Here is a 16,458-nt window from a genome sequence, read left to right on the forward strand (position 1 = left end):
TGACTTATGTTGTATAGTCTGGGGTAATTTTTATTGTTTCCCACTTACATGTACTTGTTCTTTTGTTCTAACTGCTTTTAAGATTCTTTTCTTGTTCTTTTTTTTTTCAGTTTTTAAAACTTTTTTATTTTTTAATTTAAAAAAAAAATTTTATTTTATATTATCTACAAAGTAAAAGTTTTCCCTTAACTTAAAAGTTGAGCCACTGTAGACAGTGATCACCTCATCAAACTTGATTTATAAATAATAATCCGTCAGTTTGACGGTAAGAATTTACTGAACCTCTGTCAAGTTTAGTAAAAGGGCGTTCCAAGTCTTGATTTTTTACCTTTTTTTTTCTTTTTAGCAGTAATAGCAGCAAGAATCATTCTTGTTACTTCTGTTGCTAGCTGATGTGTTCATGACTTTCAAGGGCCATTAAAAAATAAATAACTTCCAGTTTGGCAAGCAGAGCGGGGTACTTGTGGGACTGTGGAACGGCATGTGGGGTTACGGAACAGCCCACAGGCTCCTAAACGCCTTGCCTCGGCCCAGGTCTTCCACTGCAAGTGGACTGTTAGCATTCCTACTGGATGTTACAAGAAATCAACACAGATTTTTAAAAACAAAATAAATGAAATTCTAGTTTTTTGTGCTTCCGGTTGGTAGAAGCAGTAGAAGGGAGGAGGGGATTTGGCCTTTCGGTTCCTCCAGGGCAGCCTTACAGCTGCTGTTGGTGGTGGGCTTGTACTGAAGGGTGCGTCATATAGGGGAAATGCGCTGTTGTCGAGACTGGAATGGGCTGTAGTGCACTTTGAGCGAGGGCGGCCTGGGGACCGCCGGGTGGCTGTGTCGTCATTAGCATCATTGGCGCATGGGCAGTTGGATGAGAAGGAACCATTCCTGACTGTACATGAGCCTGAGGTACGTGGGCCACGTGGGGTGGGTTGGTGTATGCCGGCTGCCCGTGAGAAGGGTGGAGGGCAAAGACAGTCTGTTGAGCTGCTGGGAAGCTATTCTGTGGCGACTGCGTGTTGGAGGCAGGTGTCATGGCAGGTGGGGTTGGTGCGAGCCCCGCGTGGTTAATGGCTGACTGCTGCTGTGGGCTGGCCAGATGGAGAGCTTGGGCGGCCTGGTGCTGATGATGCTGAACAGGACTGGGTGCGGGGTGGCTTCCACCGTGCTGGCTCTGCTGCTGTCCGGTGGGGGTGGCTGAAGGCTGAGGATGTGGAGTATGTGGGTGCAGGTTAGCGTTAGGGTGCGCATACTGCTGAGCAAGGGAGCCCGTGCAAACATACATCGTGTGCGTCTGCTCGTGAGCCCCATACTGGGCCGCGGAGGAGGACACTAGGCAAGGCTGCTCGTGGGCAGGTGGAGCCATCATCCTGGCACTCCCCTGTATGACAGGACTATAGACGTGAGGATGCTGAGACTGATAGTGGGGCACGTGCTGCACCAGCGGCTGACTGGGAAACTGCTGTGGGCTGTAGGCCACGTACTGGGTGGAGTAGGCCGGGGGCGTGGCCACGACGGACGGGCCCGCTGCAGTGGCGGTGGCGGGGTGCAGCACGCTGCTCTGATGGTGCTGGTCTGGCCGCTGCGGGAGCATATTTGGTACTGCTCTATATGTCTTGGCTTGATTCACTGTCATGGGCGTCATGGGTATTGGGTACAAAGGCTGCACGCCAGGGCTCACTGGAACAGGATACATCATATTTGGTGCAAAACAAACAGGCTGCGTATAAACTGGAGCTGGCTGTTGATGGCCCACCAGAGATGGGCTGGGCTGTGCTTGAGGCCGAGGCGAAGTTGGGGTGGTAGAAGGCTTTGGCTGAGAAAAGGAGCGAGGATTGAACTCCTTTGTGTTGGGATTCAGTGTTGATTTCCTAACTTGCTCAGCTGCATCTCTCTTTTCCTCTTTTTCATCTTTCTCTTGTTTGCAGGCTGGACTGGATGTCTGAACCTTCTGGGATGTGACCTCGGCCCCCTCTTGTGCTCTGCGCTGCTAAGTATGGAAGGGGAGAGGCTGGGGCTGCCGGGCTTGCTGCCGCCACTGGGGCAGCTGCTGCTACTGTTTTCAATGAAAGAATCTTTAGCGCTTATTTCCATTTTGTCTTTGATCTTATCTCTTGATTTTTCTCCCTCTCTATTTTTACTTAGTAGTTGATCCATAGATTCAGAAGTAGAACTTGGCTGTAACCTAAAATCATTTTTAAACTTCTTTAAATTATCAATCTGTTTTCTATGTTCAGAAACAACTGGTGATATACCTTTATTTTCAGCTTTTGAGAAGCTAGGTGATGTTTCATTTTGCTGAATATTTTCTTTATTCCCTGCAGGAGAGTTCTGCCTCTGATCTTGAAGCCTGGAATCTTTAGCCTCAGCTGAGGGAGTCACCGCTCTGTTGGAAGCAGGGCTAGCGGGCGTAGGAGACACAGCCGGGACCAGCATGGCAACAGCTTCGGCTGGAATGGTGCCAGCCTGGGGAGAACCAAGCACGGGCCCGCTGGGAGTATGTCCAACACTGTTCTGTCTGGGAGACCTGGGTCTGTGAGCTTTTGGAGATAATCTTGGAACCCCACTGACAACTGATGACCAGGTTCCCCCTGCAGGACTGGTCCTTGCCACGGGAGGAGCAGCGGCTTCACTTGGTGGGTTGTGGGATACAAATTCTAGGCCACTGGACATGGAACCCCTCCAAGCAGAAACTCTGTGATTTCGAGGGTGTCGCTGGTCCTTTGGGGACATCCTTGGAGGACCTTCTGAAGACATGCGTTTAGGCACAGTAGAGACAGGAGCTGGAGAACCATGAGCAGAGGGGTGAGACGGGGTCCTGGAGGGCCGCGAGGGGGACCTGGAGGGCGGCCGTGTGGGGGTGGCTGCCCGAGGTGGAAGAGAGTTGGGACCTGACTGGTAGCGAGAAGGTGGGCGAGAGGAAGGAGATGGGCAAGGCGATGGCCAGGGAACACCTCCATTAACTACTCTTTGGTCTGAACCAGAGCTCGGGTTGAAGTCTGGAGCGTGAGAAGCAGATCTTGATGGCAGAGAGCCCGCTCCAGGCTGGCCCATGCGTGGGGAGTTCTGTCTCCCATTTCCCCAGGATAGGACTTCTCTATTTCTTTGTCCAGGAGGAATATATTTATTTTCCCTCGAGTTGGTGCTGTGCCCATCCCGCTCACTGCCGCTTCTCTGAACTGCTGTGTATTTTTCCTCCTCGCTCCTATCATCATTCTCCAGGGCCACTCGAGCTTTGTACTGAGCAGTTGATTCAATTTCTTCTGCTAGCTGCTTCGCCCTTGCTTCCCGTTTTAAAAACTCTTCAGAGTTATCTCTTTCTAAGGGTACCGTATATGAAGACAAACTGCTATCATATGTAGATACTACACCATAATTTTCTTCATTATATCGAAACATATCATTGGGATCCCATCCATTAGATACATCATTCTCCAGAGCCTCCAGCTCCTCGGCGGCGGTGAGCTCCCCAGAGTCCCAGGGCTCCAGGTCCTTCTCCTTGTGTTCCCCATTTACTGATCGAAGAGTCAGTAAAAGCATCTCTTCTTGCATAACTGGAGTCCATATCTTTAAATTGTACCACAACAAAGTCTAAACACTTGAATAAAATACTCTCCATTATTTCTTCACGTTTTGGCCCCGAACTGGATTCTGTACTTTTCTCATGTGCAGCATCAAGTACCAAATCGCACTTAGGGCTGTGTGTTTTAAAAACTCCTTCGTAGACACCTCCGTTTTTCACTTGTACTTCACATTTGGATCCGACAACTGATGTGAGTATATGGACCATCCTCATATTTGCATAAGTTCCATCAAAAGAAATCGTAGACTGAGGCAGTCCTTTGCTGTTTAGACCTCTGCCCAGGCCGGGCCACCTGCTGCCCGCGCCCGCCGCGGGGCATGGCGCCGGGGCGAGGACGCGGAGGCTGCGGCGGGCGCCTGGAGCAGGCCTCCTCCGCCCGCTTGCGGGAGCCGGCGGCCGGGGGCGGCGGCTGCTGCGGCGGTGGCGGCTTCAGCGCCATGGCGAGCGGCCCCTGCACCGCCGGGCGGGGGCAGCCCGGGCGCGGCAGGGCGCTCGGGCGGCGAGGGGCAGCAGGAGCACGACCACGGGCGGGGGGGGGGGGGGGGGGGGGCTCTTTTCTTGCTCTTTATGTTGATCATTTTGATTTTTACATGGTGTGGGAAGGTACTTCTTTGATCTTGTCTTAATGGTGTTCTGTATGTCTCCTGAACCAGTAAGTCCAAGTTTCTTTCCATGTTTGGAGAATACTCTGAAATTATTTCTCTGAAGAGATTAGTCTGTATTATTGTTTTAAGGAATGTAAATATAACAAAATCTGACAAAAAAGGGTGGTTCTCAGAGTCCAAGGAAAATGGGGAGCATGGTGGGAAAGGTTAATCAGTGGGTACTAAGTTTTGGTGCACTTAAAATAACTATGGATGACATAACAGTAATGTACTATATATTTTAAAGTTTAGAAAAAGTAAATTTTGAGTTTTTATCTTAGAGAACTAAAAAATATTTGAGAAGTTAGGTATGACTAATATTATTTAAATAGTATGCAATGTATACATGTGCCAAACATTATTATATGGTTTAATATATCAATTAGAATATACTTAATTTCAAAAGATTCCACAAAAAGATAAAAGAAAAATATATTCTCATTGCAGTAAAAATGATTTTTTTGTAGTGTACACAAAACAACAACAAATACTGATGAGGATGTGAAGAAGTGGGAACTCTAATACATTGTTGGTGGGATTGCAAATTAGTGTAACCACTTTGGAAAACAGTATAGAAAAATCCTCCAAATAAAGTGAATGAACCTATCATATGATCCAGCAATATCACTTCTGGGAAACTACTCAAATGAATATAAACTAAAATGTCAAAAGAATGCATGCATATTTATTTTCAAAGTGGCACAATTCACAATTGACAAACTATGGAACCAGTCAAAATATCCATCAACAGATTAATGGATTACAAATATATGGGAAATGTACACAATTGTAGTATAAATATACTGTATAAATTAGACACGTTATAAAACACTGATCTTAATTTTCAGCTTTCAAAGCTATGTAGGTGTTATATAAAAACTTTCCAGAATGTATAAAACCATAATTTTTTTTGAGATTCTGGTGATATAACTCAGGGCCTTATTTATACTAGTCAAGTACTATACCACTTATCTAAACTCTCAAAATAGATGTGATAATGTTAAGAAAATCAATATATAGATTCTTATCTTTTTTTTTTTTTTTTTTTGGTAGTACTGGGGTTCCTGGAAGCCCTTCTACCTTGGGGCTACACTCCCAGACCTATTTTATACATTTTTTTTGGAAACAGGGTCTCTTAAACCAGCATGGCTGGCTTCGAACCTGCGCGATCCTCCTGTCTCTGCCTCCCAACCACAGGGATTACAAGCGTGTGCCACCACGCCCGGCTAGTTTCTTATCTTTTAATTTTTTAAAAGTGGCCTTGCTTAGAAGATGCTTCTCTTGCTTATTGCAGTAGGAAATCTCCCAATTTTCTGAAGAGATGTATACTTCACAGCCATTCCAAAACTTGTGAAATACACTATGTGAGCAAAACTTTTATCTCAAAAATCTAAGGTGTTATTTCCTTTAAATAATTTAGTTTTAAGTCAGCATTTGTGCTGAGTGTGTGTGAATTATTTTATTCCAGTGACAAACACGATTTGAAAGTGTGACAGCTGTTCAGGCAATGCCTACTAACAGGATTATTTCAGTTGAAAATGAATTCAGATTTTGTTTCTCTTGACAGAAAATAAACCTAATTTGGCTGATTTGTTTGATAATGTAGACTGACTTTTCTAATTAAATAACACTGTAAAAATTCAAAATCTGAAGCCATAAAATGCCAACATTTTATATTTAATAGGCACAAAACACAACATATGCTATCAAAACAATTCCAATTTATGATTAAAAATAACAAATGTTAATTTTAAAATATGTCAGGGTTTTTATTTTTCTACAAAATTATTCTAAGGTGTTGATAGAAAACGTATTTGCAGAGAGACAGTTAAGGTTATATAAAAAACTAATAGGTTGTAGGTTGATATAACTTACAGACACATAAAAATTTACTAGTGTCATCCAGGCATTGGTGGCACATGCTTTTAATCTCAGCATTCGGGAGGCTGAGACTGAAGGATCCCAGTTCATGGACAGCCTCAGCTAAGTGAGGCCCTTAGAAACGTAGTGAAACCCTGTTTCAAATTAAATAATAAAAACTAGGGCAGGGCATGTAGCTCAGAGGTTGAATGCCCTTGGGTTTCATCCCCAGACCCACAAAAAAAAAATCTAATATCAGATAAAATTCTATATTAGAGTATTAATATTATATGATGGCAATAATTCTTATAAGCTTTCGTAACATTTTCAAAGAGAGAGTTAAAATGACCAATTCCACATCTGTAAAAGTGGTTCAATAACATTTTTTTTCTGACAGACTACTCAGAGTTATTGTTGCTTTTTCAAATTGTTGGTTAAGTGTATTATCGGTGCACTACAATTATATATCATAGTGAGACTCAAAGTGAAACAAACATACTTGCACATGAGACATTGTTTTTAATTTCTTTATTGGTGCATTGTAGTCATAAATTTTAATGAAATACAAGATGGTAGAGCCATACATGCACACAACACTCATATGCACACAACACTCGTATAACACTTCCCCATTTCCCACCCCATTTCCTTCCCCTTCCATTCTTTTCATGTTTTGCTTAGTGATTAACTTTGATATAACTGTGAGTGTATATTATATATGTTGTGTATTGTACAACTATGAACATAGCAATGCATGAATTAGTTTGGTAGCTTGGTTTCCATTCTTTTGGATAGATACCTAGACGTGGTGTTGCTGGATCATATGGTAGGGTTATTCCCATTCTGCTGAGGATTCTGCATATGGTTTTCCAAATTGGTTCCACTAATTTGCAATCCCACTACCAATGTATTAGAATTTTTACTTCTCCACATCCTTGCCAGAATTTTTTGTTTTTTTGTGTTTTGAATGATTAACATTTTCATTGAAGTTAGGTGAAATCTCTGGATGATAGCTAATGATGTTGAGCATTTTTTATACATTTGTTGGGCATTTGATTTTTTCTTTTGTAAAGTGTTAATTTGCTCATTTTTGATTGAGTTATTTATTTTCTTAGTGAGGACCTTCTAAGTTATTTGTATATTCTAAATATTAGTCTTCTATTGGGGGAATAAATGGCCAAAATTTTCTCCCATTTTGTCAATTCTCTAATGAGGTTCTTTTTTACATATTATAGACTGAACTCAGGGCCATTTTACCTCTAAACTATACCCATCTCTGTATTTTATTCTTTATTCTAAAACAAGCTCTCACTAAGTTTCAGTGGGCCTCACTAAGTAGCTGAGGCTGGTCACAAACTATAATTTTCCTATATCAGTCTCCCAAGTACTGGAATTGCAAGCATTTGCCATCATACCTAGCTTCTGTTGAGGTTCTTTTTTTTTTTTTTTATTGGTGCATTATATTCATACAACTTATTGGGGTAAAAAACTTGTGTGTACAAACATGTACTCATCGCTGATTTAACCCCTACCCAAATCCCACCCCATTCCCTCCCCGTCCCTCCCTCCCTTGCTTGGCTTAGTGATTGACTTCGATATATTTAAGTACATTGTGAGCTTTAGAGATTTTCCTCTTCCCCCCTCATTTCTCCTCCTTTAGGTTGACTTGTTTGCTCCTCTTTTCTCCCTAACTCTCACATATTAGGGAAAGCATCTGATTTCTTATTTTTTGTGCCTGACTAATCTCACTTAGCATAATGTCCTCCAGTTCCATCCATTTCCCTGAAAATGATGTAATTGAGTTTTTTTTTTTTTTGATGGCTGAGTAAAATTCCATTGTGTACATATCCCACAGTTTTGTAATCCATTCATCTGTTGATGGATATCTTGGCTGGTTCCATAGTTTGGCTATGGTGAATTGGGCAGCTATGAACATAGATACACATGCATTAGTTTGGTAGTTTGGTTTCTTTTCTTTTGGGTAGATACCCAAAAGTGGTATTGCTGGAACAAATGGTAGATTTGTTCCCATTCTTCTGAGGATTCTCCATACTGTTTTCCAAAGTGGTTGCACTAATTTGCAATCCCACCAACAATGTCTTAGAGTTCCCACTTCTCCACATCCTCGCCAGTATCTGTTGTTGTTTGTGTTTTGAATGATGGCCATTCTAGTTGGAGTTAGGTGAAATCTCAGGGTAGTTTTGATTTGCATCTCTCTGATTGCCAGTGATGTTGAGCATTTTTTCATGCATTTATTGGCCATTTGAATTTCTTCTTTTGTGAAGTGTCTAAACTTCACCTGCCCATTTTGTTATTGGATGCTTTGTTTTCTTAGTGTTGAGTTTCTTCAGTTCTCTGTATATTCTAGGTATTAGTCCCCTATCAGTGAGGTTCTTGATAGTTTTCTTTGCTGTACTGAAGCTCTTCAGTTTAGTGCAATCCTATGTATTTATCTACCTTTTAGGAGTTTTTTGCCTTTAAGGTCTAATTGAAAGATTTTACCTGTGCCTTTTGTTGAAGTGTTGAACTTTTGCCCTCTTCAAGGAGCTGCAAGGTCTTTAAACTGCTGGACAAAATACTAATAACATGTATTCAAAAACACATAAAAAAATACACCATGACAAATTAGGGTTCATCCCTGGAATGCAAAGCTGGTTGAACATATAAAAATTAAGCAATGTAATTTATTACATAAATAGGACCAAAGACAAAAATCACATGATCATTTCAATAGATGCTAAAAGTTGTTTGTCAAAATCCAATACTCATTTATGCTATAAGCATGACAAAGACTCAAAATAGTCAAAACATACCATAACATCATAAAAGCAATATACAGTAGGCCCACACCCAATAGCATTTTAATGGAACAAAATTGTGAGGCTTTCCTCTAAAAGTATGAACAAGACAAGCATGTCCATTATCACTACTTCTTTTAAAGTAGTACTTGAGACTCTTGCTAGAGTAATAAGGCAAGAAAAGGAATTTATTATAGGAGAACAAATAGGAAAAGAGGAATTCAAACTTTCACTATTTGCAGATGACATACTATATTTAGAAGACCCAACAAATACAACCAAAAGGCTTATAGAACTGATAAAAAAAATTCAGCAAAGTATCTGGATACAGAATCAATCTTAAAACAAATAGAAGCTTTTCTGTACACCAACCATAAATCCACTGAAAATGAAATTCAGAAAACACTTCCACTCTGGATTCCCCACAAAAATATAAACTATTTAGGAATAAACTTAACAAAGGGGGTAAAAGACCTCTAAAAAGAGAATTATAAAACATTGAAAAAAGAAATCAAAGAAGATCATAGAAGATGGAAATATCTTCAATGTTCATGGATAGGCAGAATAAATATTATTAAAATGTCCATTCTTTCCAAAGTAATCTACAAATTTAATGTAATATCTGTTAAAATTACAAAGGTCATTCTTCACAGAAAGAAAATAGAAAAATAAGTTCTTAAATTCATTTGGAACAACAACAACAACAAAAAAAAAAAAACAGAATAGCCAACATAGTTTTCATCAAGAACCATGCAGGAGGTATCACAATACCAGACTTCAAAATATACTACAAAGCCATAGTAATAAAAACAGGATGGCACTAGCACAAAAACAGACACAGAACAATGAAGCAGAATTTAGAAGACTCAGAAAAAATCCTCTCATTTATGGCCAATTTATTTTTGCCACAAGGACCAAAAGCATACACTAGTAAAAGGATAGCCTCTTCAATAAATAGGGCCAGCAAAACTGGTTAACCATTTGTAGAAAAAAGGCATATTATTGTTTAATTAACAAATCATATTAAACTTCTCTATTCGATTAAAATCACTATAGCAACTTCAATTAAAAATAAAAAGATATATATTTTTTTACATTGCTGCTATTACTTATTTCACATTCTAGTAGAATCTCAGTGTAAAGAGTATAGGATATAAAACAATTTTTAAGAACTCATATACACCTTTTTATTTTATTTTATTTTATTTTTTTATTTTTTGGTGGTACTGGGGTTCCTGGAAACCCTTCACTGGGCTACACTCCCAGACCTATTTTATATTTTTATTTGGAAACAGGGTATCTTAAGCCAGTGAGACTGGTTTTGAAACTGCACGATCCTCCTGTCTCTGCCTCCCCAGTGTGGAAATTACAAGCATGCACCACCATGCCCACCCTATAACCTTGTTTTAAAATGCTATCATATAGCTTAGTCAAAAACTCATAAACAACTTTTTTAGACATGGCAGGATACATCTTCATAAACTTATATTGACATTTCAGCATAAAACTCAGACCAGGACTTCTGTGCCCTACTTGATAAGCCATAAAATAATATCTCACCTCTTCAACATAGACTTCACATCAGCAGTTCTGTGCTATGATTGTTAATGGACACTTAAATTATAAAATGCTTTCTCACCTCTGATGGATTTACATTGTCAATAAATTTGATTTGATGATAGGATTCTGGCAGGTTCGATAAGCTTAGATGAGCTTGCAATAGGCAATTAAAAACAAACCCATAAAGCCCTATAAAATACCCTGTTTTTCCTATGAGCAGTGCACTGAGCTTTGCTTATACCAGGGCAATCAATCTATTTTTATGACTCAGATTCAGTGACATGCTCTGGTTTTGCTCTTTATGCTGGCCAAGGATCAGTGTGACTTCTGACAGAGGCTTCTGACAGCTTAGCAACTGGGCCAACTCCTGAAGCTCCTCCTCCTTTCCTAGATATGTATAATTATTTTCTATTTTTTGTTTATTTTTAATCGTATTATTTCTGTATTATTTGAAATGCTCTTAAGTTTAGGGACTTGTGTGATGGAGGACATGGAAGAAACCTGAGGAACGAAAGGTTCCGAAAGAGTTAAGGCAGTTTGGTGAAAGGTCAAGCTTTCTGAGACTCTGGGTGACTTCTGGTCTTTCCGGAATTTCTCACCCCCAACCCACCGGTGAGAGCGGGAACTGGCTGCAATCATGCTCTTAATAATCTTTAACCAGGTCTCTTTGTTTCTTCTTGCTTTTTAATTTTCCCTCCATGATTGTATTCTGCAAGCATATGACATATGTTCTATATTAATCATTCTGTATTGTGTTTGAAATTGTACTTTGATGTTTTTATTTCTTTTGAAGTTGTGGTTTTGGTGCAGGGGAAAAAAGTATAAAAACTTAGTTCTAGAGAATAAAGTTGTCAGTGGTCCAAGAGACTACTGTCCATGTCTTCATTTCAGGTCTCTCCCTCCCAAGTCCCGGGGAAGAATCCCCATACTTGTGCATTGCTTAATATACTTGTTTGACTTAAATTGTTAAATTTGTTAATCTGAAGCATATTGTTTGAGGCTTATAAATTGATAATTAGCTTTGGTAAAGCAGCCAGCTAGCATCCAAACTTAAAACTTAGCTTAACCTGGACAATTTTCTGTTAAGTCTCTGTGTACTATAGTCTTTGAGTATTGAATAAACCTGTGGCATTGTGGAAACATACGAGTTGTATGTGACATGACTTACAACATTGTGGCCCCAATGCTAATAACACCCAGCCTACAAACCTCTTTAATTATCTTGAGATCAGATCAGTTAAAATTTAAAAAAATCTACTTGGTAGATTACATGTATATTGTACATTATAATTGTCTTCACACAATATGAATATATTATATATATTATTCAAAAGTACTATAGAGATCCTCACATCATTACTTAACATGATTATGTTTAATAAACATTTTTCACTGAGGAATCTTGCCTAAGGAACAACATAAAAATATTGTATACCAAGTAGAGTAAAAATATGGTAATTAACATGTATGTTAAAAGAAAGAACTAAACCTAAAAAGCAATGGGATCATTTACTATAAATACGTAAAATAGGAATGGGTAGACAACAATAAAGAATAATGTACCATCTGATAGCTTCCAGAGTGCAGAAAAAAAACATATATAAAGTACCTAGTGAGTGGACATAAAATTTGAATCTAGAGAGATTTTTTTTCTGGGTTGGTAGAATTCTTAAGTTACAAAAACACTACTAAAAAGACATAAACTAGTTTAGATGACATTAATATTAAATTATTTAACATTAATTTTATAATTTATTTTTATCATGATTTTACGTACTGAACAAATAATGGTATTCAATGGTATCATTTACAGAGTATATATTCAGAATGTGAATTAATTATTGAGGACAGATTATAAAAAAAACCATCAAACTTGTCTGGTATTGGATGATAGAGTTCTTAATACAGAAATAGAAAAACTACATTTTAAAGTGGATTTTTTGTATGTGTTATATTGGAGATTAAACAAAATTTTACCATATCTTTCTTTGATGTGATGCTATTATTGCACCAACTTTCCACCTGCATGTAATAATAAAAGCTTCCTTAAGTTTGCAAAAGTTCTGGCTTGAATTTTTATATTGCTGAGAAGTAGGAACCAAAGTAATGTCATCCCAAACTATAAAAAAACATACATATTTTAACATAGTCAATGAAAATAAAACCAGGAGGTGAAAAAAATAATATTTTTTCAAATAGTTTTCACAATTGGGGAAAATGAATAAGTACCTAAGTAAAACGTAAAGTAATAATGATAGATAAAGAAAAGAAATATACACTATTGAATTAAAGTTAGTTTTTATTCACATGCACCTTTGTGTCATTTAGCAATAAAATATTTTCTGGATTACTATGCAACCCATCTCCTTAGCTGTACAGACAGAAGTTTGAAATTTAAGAATTCTGTTTGCTATTTTTTAGCAGTTTAGTTCTTACTGTTGGGGAGAGCACAGACTTTCCATTTGTATCTCTATTCATTTAAGCTGTGAGTCAGAAAATGTAAATCCAGTAGCATAAATAAAGTATATTAAAGGAAACTTCTCTTTAACGTGTGCATCATGACACTTTAAAAGTCAAAAGTTACTTCTGAGTGAGGTTCTGAATTTAAATCTGACAAACACACTATGCATGGTGGCACAAGCTTGTAAGCCCAGCACTTGGGAGGCTGAGTCAGGAGTATTGCACAGGTTCAAAGTCAGCCTCAGCTACTTAGTGAGGCTTTTAGTAACTCAGTAAGACTCTGTTTCCAAATAAAATATGAAATAGGCCTGGGTGTGTAGCCCAGAGGGAGAAAGGTCCTGGGTTCCATTCCTGTTGCAAAAACTTAAATAAATCTGACAAACACATATTCACATAATATAAATACAATATAGCTAAGAGTTAATTGGATCCTCAACAGTTTTTTATTACTAAAATGTCCACATTTATTCAGGTCTAAACATGTACCTTGGGAATTATTCTATTCATTCTTTCAAATCAAAAGCAGTTACACTGAAAATAATTTCAAGACTGTGTATTTTTTGTTGACTCTCATATATCTTGTTCAACATATTTTTCCAGATATAAAGCAGAGATTTTAATTCAAGTAAAAATACATATTTAGGAAAATACCACCCATTCAAAAGCATGAGAGTGTCCCAGGAAGAGAGACTCAGAGCTGCAAAAGTTGCCCCATAGCTGTCACCAAATGCCCCAGCAAATGGCCAAGAGCTCTTCTGAGCTATACTTAAAGTATAAGAGCCCTCTAGAGAGGGGTTGGCAAGGGGAACATGGGATGGCAGGCTCCTTCATTGAAACTTCCTGGTTCAAAAAAGATGAGAATTCATTTTAGATAAAAATCTCAGAAAACAGGACATAAATCCTGGGTGCAGGGATTTTTAACAAAAAGTGTAACATTTTTGAGAATCTTCCTGGAGGCAAATGAAACTTTTGACAAAAAGTGAAGCTATAAGGCTTCATTGTCTCAGAAATTTTCTGAGGCATCCTATTATAATTTAAAGGTATGGTTCTGTCTTTTTTAGAAAAATCAAGCTCTTTCAGATTTTTAAAACATATTTGATTCCATTCTCAATACATTTTCTTTCTACCTAAAATTTTATTTCTTTTATTTTATTTCATCATTTCCCCCATTGGCACTTTGGGTCTCTTAATCATAAAGGTTGCAGAAAGTCAAGAGTTCACTTTCTGTAATTTTGTCCCTGCTGACAAGGGGGCACTGACCCCACCTATTCAGGGACTGAAAGTCTCATTCTGACTAATGTAAAGGAGCTTTGGGGGTGGTCAGGTCTTTTGGTTGGCTGCATAGTCATTATCTTCTGATGTTCTAGAACAGCAAGGCCCCCTTTGGTCAGCCCTCTAATCGTCTTGACATCACAACAGAGGAGTCTGGGTGACTCTTGACATGGCAGGTAGAGATATCAATTTTCTTTTAGATATGGGGCTTAGTTTTCCGCTTGTTTTGTGTCTCCTATGATTCTTTTCTAAAGAGACCTGTATTGTAACTGAGAAAGACAGTACTCTAAGGCCAAAAAAAAATTTCAATGTCTTAAACTTGTAACAAGTTAAGTTAGTCCACTCTTGTGTGCTAGCAGACCTGATCCTAAGGATCAGCCTCTAATTAACCCTGATATAAAATGGTTTACTGATAAAAGCAGCTATATGAGTAAGGAAAATCAGAAAATCAGGCTATGTCATAATATGTCTTCAGAAAGTAGAGAGAAAAAGCCACCCCTCCAAATACCTCAGAGCCTTAGTTAGGCATATGACCTTTTAAACTACATGGTGAAAATACAACCAGGTGATAATGCCTAACTCAAAACCTAAAAAGGGGCTCTCTGTAGATCACCTTCTCCAAAAGTGAGAGTCCTTTTCAAATTTTCACCACTCGTGGAGCTGTTAAACTATAGAGACACAATTCCTGGATGTATATGTCTAGAATTAAACCTGTTTCTCTTGAGACTTTCCATGAACAAGACCCTAAAATCTGGAATAAGCCACCAGATGCTGGAAAAAAAAAAAAAAAAACTGAGCACTATTGCTATGAGCCTTTGAAAGACTAAAAAGTATTCTTCAAAAGGATCAAAAAGACTAAATCAGGATAAGTTTTTAAAGTGCTTGTTAGATTTGTGGACTAGTATCTACCTTCTACTTCATCTAAATTACCTTGGTGTATGTTCCTTTACAAAAAAATGAATAGTTAATACCTTGGTGTAATAAAAGTTTTATTTTCTTGGGCAGTATACTTTCCATCAGTAGAATTTTATATTGTTCAACTTGTTGTTCAACATATTTCTAAGAAAGATAATATCTAGAATTTATAATTCAAGCAGAATTTGTTACCTATATTTTTATAGATTTTATGTAAGAATATTTATTCTTAAAATTAATAAACAAAATCTAATAGTTATTTAGTGTACTATCTTATACCTAAATTAATGGGACATTGATGTTTCTTGAAGAAGGAAGAAACATAGGAAAAAAAGGTATCTACCAGTGAAGTGTTTCTACATGATATTACTCATACTTTACAATATTAAGCTTCATAAAATTTTTCAAAGTTGCTATTTCATTCTGAGCAACTTTGAGGCAATAGGTTTCACTCAATTTTATTAGGCTTCCCAGAAAATGTCTTTACTCAGATTATGTGCTATGGCTTTTCTTTGTAAATATACATTTAATGTTCCATTTAAGATATAAACAGAATGAAATATGCCCTGAAATAGAGTACTTGGAATTTGTGAGCATTTTGACTTTTATTTTATTTTTTAGAAGTGCAATAACTCTAACTTGTATTATGCTAACTTGTAATTTTATAAAATTTGCTTTGTGAGACTTTTTACTATATTATTTTTTAAGAACTTTAAAAATAGGGTCCCAGGCAGAGGTCGCACGGGGCACGCCGGAACCCCGGAACAGCCGGGGACTGGGTCGCAGGACCCTGAGCCCCGGGCTGAACTGCGTGTAGCATGCCAGACCCCTGGAGACCCCGGGTCCCGGGCAGGGGTCACGCGGGACACGCCGGAAACCCAGAACAGCCAAGGCCAGGGTCGCGGGACTCTGGGCCCCAGGTGGAGTAGTGCGGAGCACGCTGGACCCATGGGGAAACCAGGCCGGGCCACAGTGCTACTGAGATCCCACTACCTCCTCAAACCACACATACTGAAGAAAAATTAAAAAGAAAAATATCGGAGAGGGGTTAAGAAGGCCGTGGCAGATGCCAGGATACTGGAGATGAAGACAAAACTTATCCAAATGCACTGGAACTTATGGAAAAATTCCCTGTGAAGTAGGACTGCTATTTCTCTATAGTGTTAAGAATCTTGGACATCACCTGTAAGGAGAGAATTTAGTGGAGACCAAGGAGAAAGGCGGTGTTGAAAGCGGTCTCTGCAATGGCGATGGAGACTTGTATTCAGGAGATGCAGAAATCGGATCCTACCAACCTTATTTTTTTTTTTGAGAAATTACACCAAATGTCGAATGCTACCATCACGCATGCTTCGGAACACTGGACAACATT

The 16,458-nt window shown here is 38.6% G+C and overlaps 1 protein-coding gene across 1 annotated transcript; it reads right to left on the reverse strand.

Annotated features, from left to right (window-relative positions):
• Positions 1-700: 700 nt before the first annotated feature.
• LOC308264678 (ataxin-2-like) lies at positions 701-4,016 on the reverse strand (the record flags this gene model as incomplete). Its single annotated transcript, XM_080698057.1, is given in 5 exon segments — positions 701-1,959; positions 1,962-3,514; positions 3,516-3,909; positions 3,912-3,954; positions 3,957-4,016. Coding segments are annotated over 5 exon segments (3,309 nt in total).
• Between the last annotated feature and the right edge of the window lie 12,442 nt (positions 4,017-16,458).

Source organism: Muscardinus avellanarius (genome assembly GCF_963383645.1).
Source record: "Muscardinus avellanarius genome assembly, chromosome: 6".
NCBI lineage: Eukaryota > Metazoa > Chordata > Mammalia > Rodentia > Gliridae > Muscardinus > Muscardinus avellanarius.